The sequence below is a fragment of the Bradysia coprophila genome, chromosome IV, assembly GCF_014529535.1.
Source record: "Bradysia coprophila strain Holo2 chromosome IV, BU_Bcop_v1, whole genome shotgun sequence".
NCBI lineage: Eukaryota > Metazoa > Arthropoda > Insecta > Diptera > Sciaridae > Bradysia > Bradysia coprophila.
In genome coordinates, this window is record NC_050738.1 from 3,699,273 (window position 1) to 3,717,450 (window position 18,178).

An 18,178-nucleotide genomic window follows, 5' to 3' on the forward strand; every position below is an offset into this window, starting at 1 on the left:
TAAGACGACGCCAGACAGAGACTATTTTCTGTTTATTTTTGGCAGCTCTGTCGATAGCAGATGATTTAGTTGTATGTGAAAAGAATCACGACGACGATTTGGTTGTAAGCCCCCTATAGCCGACTTTTTTATAATCCAATTTATTGTATCGACTTTTCAACACCAACATGCTACCGCTTTTCCATTTTCATTTCCTCACTAGCTGAATAAACGGACAGTAATAACGAATCGGAAAACCCCAAATAAAAATTGTGTCCCAGTTTCCTCAATTTGTTTGATATGCAATTATTCCGTCAATTGTTATTCGATCGGGCTTACTTTGTTCGTGTGTTAATTTGAACTCTGATTCAGACAGATAGCCGCTTACACATCATCAGAATAATTTCGGATAATACAGGGGCTTTGTGGGTGCAAACATAAGGAAACGAAAAAGACGACAAAGAGGAGAACGAACGGAAATAAAATGTTAATCGATGTGTCTAATAATTTATATTCCGTCCGACTGGAGTCAATAATATTTGTAGGCACTTTCCGACACGACTTTCGCTTGTGTGTAGTGTGTATTTAATAGCCAGCAAGAGTTCCGAAACAGAGAGAAAACTGTGTCACACGTGGAGTGTCGTACACTCATATAAGTATAATGGATGTGGAAAGTTGTGCCATGAATAAAATAAAACAAATGGAAATTGAAGCTCAAAGTGAAGGTTACGAAAGGTTACCGAACGATGAAGAAGAAACCGAGACTATCGTTGAGGATGACGAAACATTCGATGAAACGAACATTCAGCATATCATTGAAAACAGTTCGACCGAAAATAAAATTCATTTTAGCTTATCGCAAGAGCAAATATTTACTGTACACACAGCATCTCCACCATCTCCACCTATTCAGACAAATTCGAATTTAAATCGGTGTGAACGGTTACTGAATTCAGCGTCGATTGATTTACCCAGGTCAATCAAACCCGCTGTAACTGTTTCGTTGGCTAATAATTCGGATCGAAACTGTTTGAATGGACACATCGAAACGGAAAAAAGTTTTGCAGAGACGACCGAATTTTCCATATCAGCAAATGAGAAGAGTGATTTGTTAAGAAAATTCAGCGTTTCAGCCATTGAAACAAGGAAAGCAGATCTGTTCGCATTCAGTAGCACTAACAAATCGAGAGCTTTGGACCAAGAATTCAAATGTTCCATTTGCTTTGATGCGTTTGTCGACCCTAGAGTTCTCGATTGCTTGCATTCATTCTGTTTAGATTGTTTGGCCGATATTGAATTGGACAAGTATCATAAGTCGAAGGTCAACGATTTATGTGAATTGGATTTTAATTGTGAGTACATTTTATATGAGAAGTCAAATAGTATAGATTTCTGGTGTAAAAATTAAGAGTTATCCAAACCCGACCTGATATCAATCTGAAAATTTGTCAGGTTCGTGTAGAAAGCAAAATTTCAAACGGGGGAATTCTTTTACTTATTGATAATATAGGTTCTTTGAGGCACATCTTCAGTCTTTCAGAGGTTCTGCTATAGCAAAAGAAGTTTTCGATTTACAAACAAGGTTTATCCTACAATGTTTGCGAAGTTCATGTAAACATGAGTGGGATCTTCATTTTTCCAAACGTCTTTTTTTGCGTACTAGTGCTCAAAAGTATATATGAAAATCCATTTACGCACTACTTTGATCGCACTACTGTACAATGTACATAAATACAAATTTCGTCATATTTTCGATTTAGCTTCGTTTCTAGCTTTATCCATTTACACACTTTCGTGACAAAGTTTGACATTCGATCATACCTTGTGTTGACGTTCATTGCAATATTTCGGCCACTTTTAGATGAAATTTTCGATCAAATTTATCATTTTTTTAGCGCTCTATAGCGTCTCTCTCTTCATTTATTCCATAATTCCTAAATTTGCCATTTGTTCCACTTTTCCTGCTGAATGCGCTTTCCTTAGAACAAATGTCTGTATTTATAGGCCACAACTTAGCTTTCTTAGATAATTTTCATTCATTTGGCCAACTTGACTTAAATTTAACTTTATAGATTTAACGAGTGAATATATAGATTCGAGTGATTGAATACGTTGAATGTGTTGTAAATTTTCTGAATATTGAAATAATTTCATATAATACTTATAATGTAAATCAATGCAGTTATTCACACATTAATTACAGGTATTGCGTCTGTTTATAATTAATTCATTATTTGGAATCAAAAGCTTGAAATGTACACAGTAAAAAACGCGTTTTTAAACATTTTTTCCCTTTTTAATTGAATATGTTCTTCAAATTACACGTTTTTCAAAAAATCTAGGCATTTAATTTGACCGTGAAAACATTAAAATCCTAAAAAATTTATTCGTCAAGAAATGAGCAATTGTTAATTACATAAATTGTGCACGTCTGCGTTTTGTGTTCTCGGCGACACCGGATCGGTTTTGTTAACAGGTGGTGAGGGTGACTTCATATTTGGAACCAATATATTCCGTTCAGTGTCTTCCTGTTCGCCCGATGAAAATTTTTTTTGGAGTTGTAAAGGTGCGGATGGTGAAATGTGAGCCCCAGCCTGGAATTGTGCGTGATCAGCTGTCTCTTCTGGAACTAAGTACAGTGTCAGCGAGATTGCAACATTCTGGGAATCGTCATTCGATGTGTAGCCAGATTGTAATGCCAATTCATTCATTGGCGACTGAGTGCCAGTGCCTCTGGTTTCACTTCCTGACGACTGAGTATCTGAGGTCTGTGTAGATTTGACTACTTCGACAGACGATGAACCAGAATCAATTTTTCTTCGTTTGTACGTTTGTGTGGCTGCATGTCGATGTTTATGAAAGTGGTAATTGTACTCATCAGAACTGAGACTGCTTGGTCGTTCTGTGTATGTCGTGGAAGATTTCGGTCGTAATTTGTCAGGTTCTATGTCGAGAACGTCGTCGTTTTTTCCTCTGCCATCTGGATTGTAAGTCCCATCAATATATTCAATCATCCATTACACGACACTGTGATATTTTTCTTATTGTTAAATGTTTACATATACCACACTGATTTGTTTGACAAGCAAGGTCCCCTCACGTTTTTAACGTTTTTAAAATGAACTGCGTTGAAACTTTAATTTCGGTTCATTTGCTCATTCGACCATTCAATTAATAATTCAAATTTTGACGCGCCCTCACGGCATGAATTCTGATTCTGATTATTCTGGTGTGTACCCCTACTAACTTAGTCTAGGCCATTCCTGCGAGTTATTTTTAATCTATGCAAAAGGGCATTATGATCCAAATGTTGTTTTATGGTGTGCCTATAATCCTACAATCCTATATCCTACTAGGCAAATCGAAGTACATAAAATTGAGACAATATTCCGAGATTTAACAAAAAAAAAAGAAAAATGTAAAACTTTGTACGAAAACGACTAAAGCTTTACATTTGTTCAATTTGGTATTAAAAATGTTAATTATTGTTTTTGTTTATCCTAAATAATTAATTTATTAATTTTAAATATGTTCTTTATAATGTAACGCATGGAGTAACTTGGCACACGACGTCAAACAATCATATTTTTCTACTTCATCAAAAGAAAGCTCACACAATTTTAAGTCAACAAAAAATTTTGTTAAAGGAAAAATTGAGTTGAACAAATACGTATTTTTAATAAAATTGTTGTATTGCTTGGTCAGTAATTCAACATTGACAAAGTGTTGTATTGCTTTGACTTGACCAAAATTGTTGAAAAAATTTCTTTTATTCAACGAAGGGCGAACGAAACGTGTTACCGTTTACGATTCGTGACGAAACGTTTTACCGTTTACAATCATAATGCGGACGAACAACAGGACAAAACAATGCTGATTTCGGCGTATCACGCCATCATCAGTGCACCTATGTCTTGCGATGACTATGTGCATATCAGCACGACACAAACTGAAGTGAGCAATCACTTCAACTGTACGAGCATTATATACACTTTTTCGTCATTTGTTAAAACTCTTTGTTTTGTTTTTTGTGCTATATCTCTCACATACAGCTTTTGTGGATCTCTCACATCCGACAATTTGTTTTTCGGTAATTTTAGTGACAATAAATAAATTGTTACTAAAACCGCGCAGAGTATGGCAGCCGTGGCGCCACCCACAGCTGCGATGCCAAACTTCAAAAAGCATCGATACAATTATTGCCAGATTCTCCAACACCAATTCAACCACTATGTTGGGCCTATTTTTCGGTGTATCTCTACACACAGACCGAAATCAGATATAATCAACTTTTAATTGTTTTGCTCTAAACATGATAAAGAGAACGACGCAAAATCTTTTACTTCAATTGTTTCATCAAAATTTTTCCTACATAAGAACTCAGAGATCTTTTGCTTTTTTGTCGCTTGTAATCTTGAATGTTTTAAATCAAATACTCTTTCTCGTCACTTCATACATGAAACGGAATGTAGGGTAAAAACACCAGTATTCGACATGGTTTAGAATTTCGGCCATTTATTGTTTAGAACAATAAACCAATTCTTTTGGCCGAATTTCTAAACCATGCCAAATACTGGTGTTTTTACCCTATGACAAATTTACAGACAAAATTTCCAACAAGCAACGTTCCGTAATAATGCAAAAGTTTGTTTTGAAGAGTTTTTTTTTAACTTTGAAAGCTTCTTCCCAACTCAATAACGATAAGAAAACTTTCGTTATCATTTATTGAGAAAAAAGTTGTATGTAACTCGGTGACAATAGTTAGTTATTTGTGCCTTCGTTGTGGACGACTAATATTAGGCAATTTCGCTTGTTGGACATGGTCCACAGATACTCACAAAAATTTATACACAACCGCTGTAGAAGAAGCCGTAGGAACGAGTATGTCGAGAGAATTTTAAATTTTTGATTTTGGTCGATACTCGATATATTGGCTTCCCCCTCCAAAATCGTTTTTTTTTCATGTGTCGGCTTATTGCACAAATACAAAAAATAAAGATGTAGTTCCTTCGGAAGCTTCCGGAGAGTGGAATTCTGATAAAAAGCTTCCTCGGTCGCTACATTGTGGAAAATGCAGGGATTTTAATCAACTTTTTTGTTGTATTTTTCCTACTTGCTTACTACGAGCACATTAGTTTTTATTTAATTACCGAATAGGCCTAACATATTACTCGGGACCATTTCATTTTTTAAATTTAAATTCTAGTCAATTTCAAATTTTATTAAGGCCAGGTTAAAGCGCAATGTTTACGTGCGATGTAAGGCGCTTTAACCTGGCCTTAAAGATAAATTAAACGCTTAGTTACAGCTTATGTTTCATTTTAATCCAAAGAATAAGTGAGATTTCAATTTGTAATTTTTATTGTACATAAAACAGTTGAATCGATATTTATTGAATTGAAATAAAAACTTTTTTTCACAGCGAAACACAGTAACGAATAACACGAGATCTTCTCTACCTCAATACTTTAAATTAATTACTAATTATATTTTGTATCGATTTGTATCAACAGCTCTTTTGTCACATTGTACATAAATTTAAAAGACTTAGTGACAAAACAAAAAAATGAATTTAGAGGTTCAATACAGTGAACGACATCTCAAATGTCTCACTGTCAAATTTTTCTGAGAATTTTATTGTGTCATTGCAAATTCACAATGACATTCTCTGAAAAAATGACAGTGAGACATTTGAGATGTCGTTCACTGTATTCCGAAGGTACAAAACTTTATTTTACCTGGAAAACACACTAGGGGTGGTGTTATCTAATACGCAGAAAAAATCAAGTTCAAACGAATACACCAGAACAAACAAACAGAGCATAATTGCTCTTCCCATTCCCATGGATTGCGTGAAGCGAAAGTGGAGATGAAATGCTGTTTCGACCTCCGGATACAGTGGCGGTCAGAGGTTAGCGTGGTCTAACCATCTTCAGTCGTTTCCACCGGTCCGTTACACGAGACAGCAGTAAATTTTCTGATTGAACTAGTAATTTGAAAATTTACAATAAAAGTTCTGCCACCTTTCGATGGAAATTTCGAAACTTAGTGAGAAGCTACTATGAAAATGTACCCACAAAACGTAGCTCAACAAACAGAAAATTCATTTCAACCAAAAAACAAACACGGAACAAAAACCTACGTAAAAACAAACTAAAAATCACTCACCCCACCAGCTCACGCATGGATTACCTCACTCACAGAACCTACTGACAGTGCTTATTAAACAGAAATCGCAATATCTCTCATTGTATTTACGGATTGTGTTTGCTAGAGAGTGCGATGTGCATTCGAATCGCCTTTATTATCAAAACAGTCTACTCACAAAATTGTCCGCCCTTAATTTTACTAAAGTTATGCATCTCCACGACCATATTCTTAACCTGTTACAGACGGATGTCATCTGTTATCGACAACGACAGCAATAATAAACGACAAGATTTATCTAATGAGGTATTATTTATATATCAAAAATTATGTTCTAAACAAATGAAGTAAAAGATTTCTGAAACCAATCTCTGAAAATCCTCGATCAAATGAAGTAATATATCAGATATAGTAAAACTGTTAATATGCTTGCCGTCTGTGACAGGTTAAGCAACTTTTCTTTTCTTCTCATAACGGAGAACCAGTCCGTAAATATTGGTGCCAATTCGAGGTGATTGCCAAAGATGAGTTCGTTGCTTGTAGACCAGCGACCATTCCGGTGGAATGGGAAAATTTTCGATTGAATTCACATGATTGAACAGCGATGCACTGTATTTGGTTGCACATTCCGATTTGTACTCATCGCTTATCTCATCAATGGTCAACGAAATCGATTTTGTTGCCAAGCGGAACATACGGGCTAACAATTTTTCGAAAGATTTTTCATCGAGCCATTCCAAGGCACCAGAACTTACAATATGGGCGAATGGTGACCTCAGTTCCATCATAACATTTTCCATCAGGCCAATGTGAATTTCATCATAATTTTCGATTAATTTGACCATTTCGGTCGACACATCGACTCCAGTAACACGCGCAAGATATTTTTTCTTGATCATTTTGCCTACCATACCCGTACCACATCCTAAATCCAAAACCGCTCCACCATATTCGAAAGTCGAGATCAAATTCTCCCAAACTTCGACCAAACTTTTACCTTCGTTAATTAAAACAGTCTCGTACTTGTTTGCTGCGCCGTTGTATTCTCTTATAATTGTATCAAACCGAATCTTCGACGAAATAATCGTTTCAAGCAGACTGTTGTGCCCCCCAGGGAATGTCGACTCAATGATGAAATCATCGCCAAATGTATTTCCGACTTCGAAGAAAAATGCTGGGCAGGGGTTGATCTACGAAAGATAGAAATTAGTTTTTAAAATGCGACAAGGACAATAACACCAAGTAGCCAAGACAATTGCAAAATGTTACCTCCAATACATACGGTTCAGAACCTCTAATACGAAAGTCAACTCTTGCGTAACCACTTCCTAGAACTCCCAGTTCTTGATAAGCTTTGATTGCCGTTTCTTGAAGTTTTTGTTTCATTTCCGAATTTTCATCAAAAACTTTGTATTTCACAACGCCACGCTCGATTCCGACGAACTTTATATCAAAGTCTAAAAACTTTTTTGTCGGTGGCCAATCATGTGGGAAAACATAGATCAACGGTTGCAACGCTATGACTCCATTGTTAGTTTCCAGAACCATTACAGCAACCTCATCACCCTCAACGAATTCCTCGATTAAAATTTCGTAGTTTACATGGATCTTGGACTTCAAGAGTTTGATTTGTCTTTCAAGTGCCGTGCAATCATGACAAACTGATTCTTGTGTCATATGTTCACTTCCACATCCAACGGACGGTTTCACAATCAATGGGAATTCTAGGCTACCCAAATTCAAACAGGCTATTGATTCGTCGTCTCCCTTAATGACAATGCCTTTTGGTGTTTTAATATTGGCAGACAAAAGTGCGTGCTTGTAATCCAGTTTCGTCAGCGCCAGAAACTTTGAAGACGTTCCAATCATCGGCACATTTTTCGATTCCAAATACCTGATTTCATTTACTCCGGCGATATTTTCATCTGCTGGTCCCCACAGAAAATTCCAGATATAATCGAAGCCTTCGTGCAACACACGATCAATTTGCTCTTTTGCATTTTGCTTCGTTATGAACCTTTGCTGAAAGTCGTGTGACTTTACATAGATTCCGGGGTTTTGGTATGGACCGTAATCTTCAAATGACGAATCGGCTCCTTCGTATGACGTTAAAAGAATACAAATTTTCATATTGTGTTCCGGGACTTCTCGCACTTTACTGAAACTACAACGAAAAATCGGACTCAATTTCTTGGACTACTCTATCGATTTTTCATAGTTCGATCAACGGTCTATAAACGGGCGTCAGAATGAACAATTTTAACGGTCAAAAAGTCTCTTATTTTACGCTCCGCAGTGGTACCAACATAAAAAAACTGAATTTCTAAGAAACATTCTGATTACTGCGTCGAGGATAATTCTGACTACTGCGTCGAGTAGCACCTTATTTCAAACAAGGTTCTGGAAGAACAGGTTAAGACACTTCGAGTTTGGAAAATTTCAAGGAAAATTTGCGATTTCAACTAACAAAAAAAAATTGTTTTCAAGTTGACTTTTTAAACAATATACATGTCTGAATTGTCAATATTTGTGTTTCACCCGCCTTCGTAAGTGTCTTAACCTGTTCTGTCAGAACCTTGATTTCAAATATGTTCTGGAGCCTGTTTATAGTGCGCTGCAGATCTAATATTTTAGACTTGCGGACCAGAAAAACACCTTTTTTACCAATTTACCACAATCCCCAGAGTTTGAGCTGGCACAAAGTTTTGGTTACAAATTTGACTGAATTATACGAACACGAAAGACGAGCTTCAATTTTGCAAATATTTTATAAGAATAGAGTTCAACAATTCAAACAGCCGGGTGTTTATTACACTCCGCTTCGACGTATGGATGACGAACTTATAACATTCACTTATTTATACTATGACATGCGTGTTTGTTTATGGATGTTTTTGTTTTTTTCTCTGAGGTCTCGTCTGTGGTCCTATTTTCAACAAATCTGAGTAATCAACCTCCTTTAGGTCAATTTTGTTTGTGACGTCTATTTTGTTACATAATGACGTCATTTTCAAGGGTAATTGATCTTTTGTCTCCCACTTAACTGATTTTCGAACGCGATCTTGATTTATCGAATTGGAAACACAACAATTGTGTAAACTGTCTCTGTAAACTGAATGCTATGTTCCATTTCAAGGGTGAGTCAAATCAGATCTGTAAACAGATTTGAAACAGATTTTGAAACTTATGAGATTGTCTCTATAAATATCGTCATAAAATTCCAAATTTTTTGAAGTTTTTTTTCTGGATATTTTAAAAAATTTAAGTTTTTCTTCCATTTTTACGAAGGATTTTCCAAAGATGTTCCGATAGTCCTTCTTTTGACAAGGGATTTTCTGCGTATATAACAAAAATTGATTATGTTTTGCAGTCATATTGCCTCATAGTTATAGGCACTCTTTCCTGCTATGAGTAACTGGTATCTCTATGTAAAAACAAAGTTTCAGGTGCGAGAAAAACATCGGAATCAACTTTTCCGACCTCACTTTCTGTAACATCATCAATGGAAACAGAACAGAAAAAATCGAATGGTATTCCTCGGCCGACCGCCAGTGGACAACGAACTCCACAAACTAAAAAGAAAGTGGACAACAAGGTCTCATTACATACATCAGTGATGAAAAAGTGTGGGCCATTTTAATTTAGACAATTTCCTTTCCAAACAGAACACGATGATGAAACCGATTAAAGGTCGCTTGTCATGCGTATCCTACACCGAAAATCTAAAACCAATTCAATGTACCATTTGTGGTTACGAAACTGATATCCCGAATGGAGGAATCAATAATTTGCCGCAGAATTGCATTTTAGCTAAAAAAGTTAAGGAAGCTTTGCTGAAAGTTGGAATGATTTCATGCGGATTGTGTTACAACGATGTGATGGTATGTATCGTCTGACGTCGTACCTTTTAGAAATGGCAAAGTCATAAGAATGAGTACTGTCTATCGCAAAGTGTATGTTAAAACAAATGAAGTAAAAGATTCCTATGGGGCAGGGGAAGTAACAGATGTTGCGGTATGCTTGCCATTTCTAAAGGGTTCAGTGTCTAGTCTGCAGTAAATAAGAAATTTTCTTAAAGGCAATAGCATCCTGTCTCACCTGCAGCGTTAATTTATGTGGATTCTGTATCCAAGCACATGCACGTCAAAGATCAACTTTGATGCATGAAGTTAGATATTTTACCGATCTTAAGAATGAGGATCACCCTAAGGATGACATTATTAAACCGTTGATCAACTGTACCCTACATCCTGATCACGATTTAAAACTATTTTGCATAACCTGTCTGCAAACGGCGTGTAGTAATTGTACGCTACTTCTACATCGGGGTCATAAATGTGAACCGATAAGAAAAGCCTGCCGAAATTATGTGAAAACGATTAAGGATTCGTTGGCCAAAACTAAGCCGATTAAGGACTGTGCCATCGACTCGATATCAAAATTAAATTTACTTTCACGTTCCATAGGCCTGTCTGCGGAAGTAGTCCAAGTAAGATTGGTTTGTTGTCACAGATTTGATTTTACATTTTTGCTACAATCAGGGCGACGTGGAGATTTTCTTAACCGAATATTTGAAAGCGTTAGAGGTGCACCGAAAAACTCTACTCATTCAAATAGCACGCGCCAAAGAAGCGAAAATTGTATCGATCAAGGACCAGCAAATGGATCTGTCGAAACGAGCATCTGATGCTGACACGGTAATAAAATTTACCGACGAACTGTTGTCGAATGGTAGTGATATTGAGATACTGTCGTTCGCTGGAATATTGATGCGTCGATTTGAATATTGCCAAAAATCGAAAGTTCCGTTCGCCTCAAAGACGTCTGACACTTTAAAATTTTTGCCAGAAGTGCGGGCACCAAAAGTAAAGTCTGAAAATAATGTCATCATACCACTGTACGGCATTATAACGACACAGATAGCCGTACCGAAATACTGTTCGTTAGAGTCGGACGATTTAATGTTCCTTCGAATTAACCGGAAAGCGGAAATCGTTATGGTTTCGAGGGACTGTTACGATAAGCAGTTGTGTCATGGAGGGCTTACCATAAATGTTGATTTAAAGTATAAGGACTCATCGAAGCATATTCCAACGGATGTAAGCAAATATTTGAAATTAGAAATTGTCGTTTTTCAAAATCATTTCAAAATTAAGGTCAGCGATAAGAGGGATGGAACGTACATCATCTCTTTCATACCAGAAATTGTGGGCAATCTCTGCTTGTCCGTTGCCATTCACGACAAGCCCATTAAGGTAGGGCAAAAAATGGGCAACCATTGATTATACAAGAGAAATTAATGAATTTTTACAGGGGAGTCCGTACAAACTTTGCGTTCGCACACTACGGACGCATTCGGGAGTGTTTCATTGTTGTTCGTTTTGTTCGAGTAACGGATCAAAAATTGCTAAATGTGCATGTGGTGCTAAAATGCCTGGCGGATACAATGGTTGCGGACATGGACATCCAGGCCATCCGGGCAGACGGCACTGGTCATGCTGTGGAAGTGATTTACAAAGCTCTGAATGCTCTGCAACAAATACTTTCAGAGCGTAGAATTGGAGAGAACATTTGGTTTTTTACTGATTGAAGCTTAGTTACAACGTTTTGAGGCATAGTTTAATCATCATATTGTTGTCCATATGAACTGTTACTGTATAATTCAAGGTTAATAGCTGTGAAAGTCTAAAAATTTGATATCGTAAAATAAACTCGTTGAATTTGAAACAAATCTTTCAGAACGACTTTTCTTGTTACTTAACCTGTTACAAACGGCAATCGCTTAATCGATTGATTTCAAATCTTGTACTTCAATTTCTTTAACATGAATTTTGTTATAGAAAAGACCATATTACTCAGAGCTTCTCATTATTTTTGTCGTCGTTATCGATAACAGATGCACTATCATAGCAAACATTTTCGTCTACTGCAATCAGAAAGCTTCGGGTTCTACGGAATGTATGTACACTAAACTCAACTTTGACAAAAGGTCTTATTTGCAATGTCGCTTAAGAAATCCGTTGTTGCTAACCTATGTTAAAAGACTTTTCTAGCGAATTCGATTCTTGAACTCGCCTCCGGCTCGTGCTGGAAACCTCTCAATCGCCTTTTAGCAATCGTTACCTAAGTAACTATTATATGATGAGGTCAATAATCACATGAAAACGTGATTTTTCATTTTTTATCACGAGTTTTGTAGCATCTGTTTTGGACGATTGATTTCAGGCACTTTAGCATGTAGCCTCGCGAAATTGCCTAAAATCAATCCGAAACAGATATGCAAATAACTATTACATGCTTTTGAACCTTAAAACTTAAACAAACCTAGAGAAAGGCTGTAAAAGTCACTTTCGACTCTAGGACATGTAAAAACTATTTAAAAATGAACAATCCACTAGTGAAATAGTATTTTTCATACCTAGGACCAATATGAAAAATACTATTCGTACCACTGACTAAAAGTCTTATTTAGCGTATTCGATTCCAGACCTCGTCCGAGGTACGAAATGTACTATTACATGACTAGAGATAAACAGATGAAAAGTATAGTTTTCGTGTGAATTTTGTTGATCCGAGGCGAAGCCGAGGTCAATAAACACACGAAAACGAGATATTTCATTTTTATCCCGAGTTATGTAATGGATTTTATCACATACGCGCGGTGTTCGGATGTCAAAATTACTTACCTAGAAGTTTAATTCAAAAATTACACTTCAGGTCTATGTTGTCGTCTCGTTTTCGGCAAGCCTCGACTTCTTCGTGACAAGTGTGTAATATATATTACATGCTGAGAGCGTCGAAAGTAGTGCGTGAAACATGAAAAGTACGGTTGTCGGCGCATGTAGACGCGTTGTGGTTTGCTTTATTTCCTCCCCTCAATAGGCCATGAGAAAATTGTGTATTCTTGACGACATGTCGAATTACATTTCTAGTGAGAAAAGTGCAGCACTTTCCTCATACGAACTGTCACTTTGTTTGTTTTCGATGATTTTTGTCACGGCAGAGTAAAGTTAACCAGGCAAGAGTGGACGTTTGACAAGGGACCTGAATAATCTAGTGGCCCTATATTTTTTGCGAATAAAATTTTTCAATTTATTAGGTCCCTTATTTGACGTTTCGAAAATGAACCGCTCCTGCCTGGTTTATTTTACTCTGCCGTGTTTTTGTCAATGAATGTACAAACCACGAATGGTCGCTATTTCCTCCGCTTCATACAAATTTTGACATTAGATTATACCTACAGAGTAAACTTTCATTGGTTTTTGTTCATGTAGAAAAACGGTAAAACCCAACATCCACACATGAAAAGCGTTTTGTTCACCTATTTGTTGGAATTTCCTATTTTCTCACCTCGGTAAACAAAACTAACGAAAATTCAAAAATCTCCGATCGAAAGAAGTAAATGCATAAAAGTCTGCGAAAGGACTGAAAACACTCTAGTACAACATTTTCGTAGTGTCAAAAGCAGTCACCTTTTTAGTACACCGCATAACCTCTCTGATTTTACCATAACAAAACATCTACAACTTTTCGTCGTATTTAAAATGATTCGCTAAAGATTGAGACCAATTATTTGATCAAATTTATAAAATGTTGCCCGCTCTGCTGAGAAGCGTAAAAATCGGATTTTCCATCGTCAACCATAAATCATGTCAATTATATTCGCAAAATGTAGCCGTACCTCTCATGAGGAAGAAGCTAAAGTCCAAGACGAAAGATGTAAGTTCCAGTGTACCATACATGAGTTGATACATAGCAAAAGGATATTTAATCCTGCAGGCACTGCAATTCATTGATGTGAAACATGTCCGGGTATTTGGTGGAAAAGGTGGCGACGGTTGTGTGTCATTCCTCTCACTATGGTGTAATGAGAATGCTGGACCGGATGGAGGTTTGTATTCCGCACAGAGTTTTTTGTTTTGTTTTAAGAGAAATCATTGAGAATTTTGTACAACTACAGGCGATGGTGGCAACGGTGGACATGTTGTATTTAAATCCACTTACAATGTCAATAACTACAGTCACATTCTGTCCATAATTCGCGCCGACGAAGGTGGTAAGGGATATCCGAAAAATCAACATGGAAAGAATGCCGAGCACAACATCGTACAGGTACCGGTCGGAACAATAGTTAAAAATCAGCAAGGAAAAGTGGTTGGCGACTTGAATGCTGAAGGAATGATGTTTGTCGCTGCTAGAGGTGGTGCGGGTGGAAAAGGTAATCGATTTTTCATAACGGAACAGGAATACGCTCCAAAGATATGCGAACACGGCGCTGACGGTGAAGTGCTTTCATACGTCATAGAGTTGAGAAGCATGGCACACATTGGATTGGTATGTTAAAAATGACAATAAAAGATTGAACGAAAATTGCACACTTCAAACGTCGTTGCAGGTTGGCTTCCCGAATGCTGGAAAGAGTACACTACTGCAAGCGGTAACCAGAGCCAAGCCAAAAATTGCCCCATATCCATTTACAACATTGAGACCACATCTGGGTATGGTGCAATACGACGATTATGTACAGATAGCCATTGCGGATCTGCCGGGACTAATACCTGGATCGCATGAAAATAAAGGCTTGGGCATACAGTTTCTGAAACACGCTGAAAGATGTGCCGTACTGATGTTCATTGTGGATGCATCGTGTGACGCTCCATGGGAACACATCAACATTCTCAAATTTGAGCTGGAATCGTTCAGTAAAGAACTTGCGAGTAGACCACAGATTATCGTGGCCAACAAAATCGATTTGCCGGAAGCTGAAGACAATGTGCGCGTTTTGCGGGAGAAATTTAACGTTCCCATATTCACGATTAGCGCTAAAATGGGCACGAATGTGACTAGCCTGCTGGGTGAGCTGAGAAAATTGTACGACCAAATGGAGGATCGAAACGAGACGACGGACGATTGAAGCGTAAACAAAGTTTGTAATTCAACAACAAAAAATAAATGACAAAAGCTAGAACGTACGTGTATAGTCCGCAAACACTTCACTCGATACTATCACCAAACTGCGAGCTGTAATAGTGATTGTAATCCAATCGAAGTAGCAGTTGATTTAGTGGCGCATTGTTCGCTCCTGCTTTCCATCCCATCAACAATTTCATCAGATCCTTGACGTTCTCATTCACCATGAACTCGTAATTGGTGAAACTGGCCATCTCACTCTTCTTCAACGGATCCGAACACTTCAGCGACAGTTCGCAAAACAGGCAAACATTGTCGATCAACTGGTTCAGAATGACAAACACCGGATTCTCATTCGTTTGCAACATTATGCTTTGGTGCATGCTCTTGGTTGTGTCGATCTCATGCAGCAAGAAGCACAAGCTCATTACATTCGCTTGGAAAATCGTATGGGCGCGTTGAATGTGTTCAAAGTCCTTACTCTTCTGAACGGTATCCATTAAGATACTAAACTGACTTTCCAGAACATCCACTTGCAGGTAGTATTGCAAGTTGTCCACCAGGAACATCAACTGATTCCGGAACTGTAACATCGGCGAACCTTTTTTCATCTTTTTCTCTCGATGATAGCACCAAACGGTTTGCAAGTCATACTGGACGCGGCGAATTTGCAACAAAAACCGGAACAGTTCATTGTACCGTTCCATCACTTTCGGGGAGAACAGCAAGTGCAGTGGCCATTGTACGTTGTATCTCAATAAAATGTGTCGGAATATGCCGCGAATGTCCAACGATGTGGTTTCGGCATCACCTAATGGCACGCTTAGCGTGAAATTTTCCAAATCTTCCGTAACATTGACACTGTTCGCTGCATTTTCGAAAGCTTTTGTCACCGTACGAGCGGTATGCTCGTCCAATTCCACACTCTGTATGGATTGCGTTTTCTTGACGAATTCCAAAAACAATTCACCGCGGCCCAGCATAAAGAAATCTTTGATCAATTTCAGCTGCTTGATGAGATCGACCTGTTTCAGTGCAATTTTCGTCAGCTTCTCCGACACATAAATCTTAATCTGCTCCACCAATTCGACAAGTTTTAACATATTTGCCCCGCTGTCCGCATGTAGATCTTGGAATTGTTGCGCGAAATCCTGATCACCCCACAACGAATCGATCGGTTCCATGGGATCGTCGGTTTCATCGTCTCGTACCATTTTTGCGTGCTTTTCGATTTCCCTTCGATCCATGTTGAACATGACGACGGTTTGGCCTAAGAATAATACTTCGCCGGCCCACGTTGGTGTTAAATAATTCGGAAGCATTTCGTACCAGATTTCATAGCGCCACAGATCGGTGTGAACACTACGCGTTGCATCGGATAATGTTGTAGTGGTTTGGCCACTGTTCGTTTGGTGATCGGTAGTGTTTCGCTGGTCGATGTGCTGAATGAAAAATTCGCCGTATTTATCATCCAATTCACCGTAGATGACCCATTTGCTCAGCTGTTTGATGAACACCGAGTGTACGGATCGTTGAATTCTATTTTGATGAAGGGAAAGTGAAATTAGATTGGGTCTGGGTTGCGACAATCTACTGAAATCGACTCACATCTCAACGGCTTCAGCGATTTGTTTGTTTCCGTGCAAAGAGTTGTTATGGAGATATTGTAGCAGTGCACAACCATGTAACCTGATAATTCGAAATGCAATCAATTTCAGATGAGCATCACACTAAGCCAATACATCATCATCATCATCAATATCATCGTACCAACCTTTCAGTCCGTATGCCAGCAATGAACTGAAGCAGAAATTCGAGCAGATCTTCGAATCGACTAAGTTCAGTCAACAGAAACATCAACGAATATGTCGGAATATTGAGGAATCTCTGTTCCAATTCAACCATGGCATTTCGGTAAGGAGTCATGCACAGATTCATTCCAACAGACAGTGCTTGCAGGTAGATCCCTTTCTGTAGTACGTCTGTAGAAACAAAGATTTGCGTAGAACAAACAGCAAATTCTGTATATGGACAGAGTCTTCCTTACCATCCTGTGCAACAGTTGTGTTCGAAGTGATCTTGCCGCTATGTTCCCCAACAAATTTAGCAATTTCTATTTGATTATCTGCAATGCGAACGATACGTTCCAGTATCTTGTGTTCGCTTGGGTGTAGGAAATCGTGCGATGCATTGGAGATCTGAAACAGGTGTTCGATAGTAGCTAATTATATGAACGCATAAATTATGAACTCGTCTATGAGTTTACCAGAAATGTCTTCAACGACTTATTTTCATTCAGGTGCAACAGTGACACTATTAAATCGTGAATCATTTTTCGATTGTATAACTGGAATAACTGCTCAAACTATCGGAGACAAAGTCATTTGTTTATGTTTGTACGATTCTCTTTGGTAATGTTGGGTACTAAAAAGTCAACCGACATTATGCGACTCAAACGCTTTTAACTTCAAACGTAGCCGTGGGAAATGTAGTAGATGTAAACTAAAACTGTGCAAAATAACCGTACTACTATGACATTCATTCTAGGCTGTTGTGTTGAAAGCGATCACAATCATAACAATCATCACAATTCAATTTTGCCTCCGTTTTGACCAATGAACGTCAACACAAGGTATGGTCGAATCTCGGGTCGAATGTCAAACTTTGTATTGAGCGGAGGACACATCGATTTTATATAAAGAAACTCACCTCTCATGAGAGGTGAGTTTGTTTATATGAAATCGCTATCAATGAACGTCAACACAAGGTATGGTCGAATGTCATACATTGTATGGAGCGGAGGTCTTCCGGTTTGTATGAACAGACCATATCTGGTTTATACTTTCATTGATCGCTATGTCCTCCGGTTTGTATGAATAGACCATACCTGGTTTACACTAAGACACCTCTGAGTTGATCACGAAGGCGTTGACACCAATATTTTCTCTGTGGTCTACGTTTATGAAAATTTATATGACGACTTCAACTTACCAAAAATAACAAAAATTTAAATTATTTTGTTCAAGTTGAATTTTCATGATGTTCAAACAATTTGTAATGCGTTTAACAAAGTTGGTTCACCCGCCTTCGTGGGTGTCTAAACCTTGTTCTTTCAGAACCTTGCGTTTTGTCTTTACAATTT

At 37.8% G+C, this 18,178-nt stretch overlaps 3 protein-coding genes across 5 annotated transcripts; 2 read left to right on the forward strand and 1 right to left on the reverse strand.

The window, feature by feature from the left end:
- Positions 1–183: 183 nt before the first annotated feature.
- LOC119085818 (tripartite motif-containing protein 45) lies at positions 184–11,837 on the forward strand. Of its 3 annotated transcripts, none has more exons than XM_037196309.1 (7): positions 185–1,331; positions 9,567–9,721; positions 9,792–10,007; positions 10,205–10,615; positions 10,668–11,225; positions 11,283–11,381; positions 11,440–11,837. In XM_037196309.1, exons 1-7 carry the CDS (start codon positions 641–643, stop codon positions 11,680–11,682), a joined length of 2,373 nt encoding a protein of 790 aa, XP_037052204.1. In that variant the 5' UTR covers positions 185–640; the 3' UTR covers positions 11,683–11,837. The 3 variants fall into 3 exon arrangements, with proteins under 3 accessions (XP_037052206.1, XP_037052204.1, XP_037052205.1); XM_037196310.1 differs by having other exon boundaries at positions 9,573–9,721; XM_037196311.1 differs by lacking the exon at positions 11,440–11,837 and having other exon boundaries at positions 184–1,331; positions 11,288–11,372.
- A 1,753-nt stretch (positions 11,838–13,590) lies between these two features.
- On the forward strand, positions 13,591–15,098 carry LOC119085837 (mitochondrial ribosome-associated GTPase 2). Its single transcript, XM_037196341.1, has 4 exons — positions 13,591–13,845; positions 13,906–14,017; positions 14,087–14,460; positions 14,522–15,098. Exons 1-4 carry the CDS (start codon positions 13,717–13,719, stop codon positions 15,038–15,040), a joined length of 1,134 nt encoding a protein of 377 aa, XP_037052236.1. The 5' UTR covers positions 13,591–13,716; the 3' UTR covers positions 15,041–15,098.
- LOC119085824 (gamma-tubulin complex component 4 homolog) lies at positions 15,032–17,502 on the reverse strand. The gene is made up of 5 exons (XM_037196320.1): positions 17,303–17,502; positions 17,084–17,234; positions 16,811–17,018; positions 16,645–16,725; positions 15,032–16,575 (listed from the first exon to the last, which is right to left on the reverse strand). The coding sequence occupies exons 1-5, from the start codon at positions 17,366–17,368 to the stop codon at positions 15,120–15,122; spliced, it is 1,962 nt and encodes a 653-aa protein (XP_037052215.1). The 5' UTR covers positions 17,369–17,502; the 3' UTR covers positions 15,032–15,119.
- Between the last annotated feature and the right edge of the window lie 676 nt (positions 17,503–18,178).

Excerpts from the sequence above, each read along its gene's own strand:
- LOC119085824 (XM_037196320.1), bottom strand. The coding sequence starts at position 17,368 with ATGATTCACGATTTAATAGTGTCACTGTTGCACCTGAATGAAAATAAG. Across the intron at positions 16,726-16,810 it reads GCTGGCATACGGACTGAAAG|GTTACATGGTTGTGCACTGC; the intron begins GTTGGTACGATG and ends TCGAATTATCAG. Across the intron at positions 16,576-16,644 it reads ATCGCTGAAGCCGTTGAGAT|AATTCAACGATCCGTACACT; the intron begins GTGAGTCGATTT and ends TCATCAAAATAG.
- LOC119085818 (XM_037196309.1), top strand. The coding sequence starts at position 641 with ATGGATGTGGAAAGTTGTGCCATGAATAAAATAAAACAAATGGAAATT. Across the intron at positions 10,616-10,667 it reads TGTCTGCGGAAGTAGTCCAA|GGCGACGTGGAGATTTTCTT; the intron begins GTAAGATTGGTT and ends TGCTACAATCAG. Across the intron at positions 11,226-11,282 it reads CGAAGCATATTCCAACGGAT|GTCAGCGATAAGAGGGATGG; the intron begins GTAAGCAAATAT and ends TTCAAAATTAAG.
- LOC119085837 (XM_037196341.1), top strand. The coding sequence starts at position 13,717 with ATGTTGCCCGCTCTGCTGAGAAGCGTAAAAATCGGATTTTCCATCGTC. Across the intron at positions 13,846-13,905 it reads TAAAGTCCAAGACGAAAGAT|GCACTGCAATTCATTGATGT; the intron begins GTAAGTTCCAGT and ends TTAATCCTGCAG. Across the intron at positions 14,461-14,521 it reads GCATGGCACACATTGGATTG|GTTGGCTTCCCGAATGCTGG; the intron begins GTATGTTAAAAA and ends ACGTCGTTGCAG.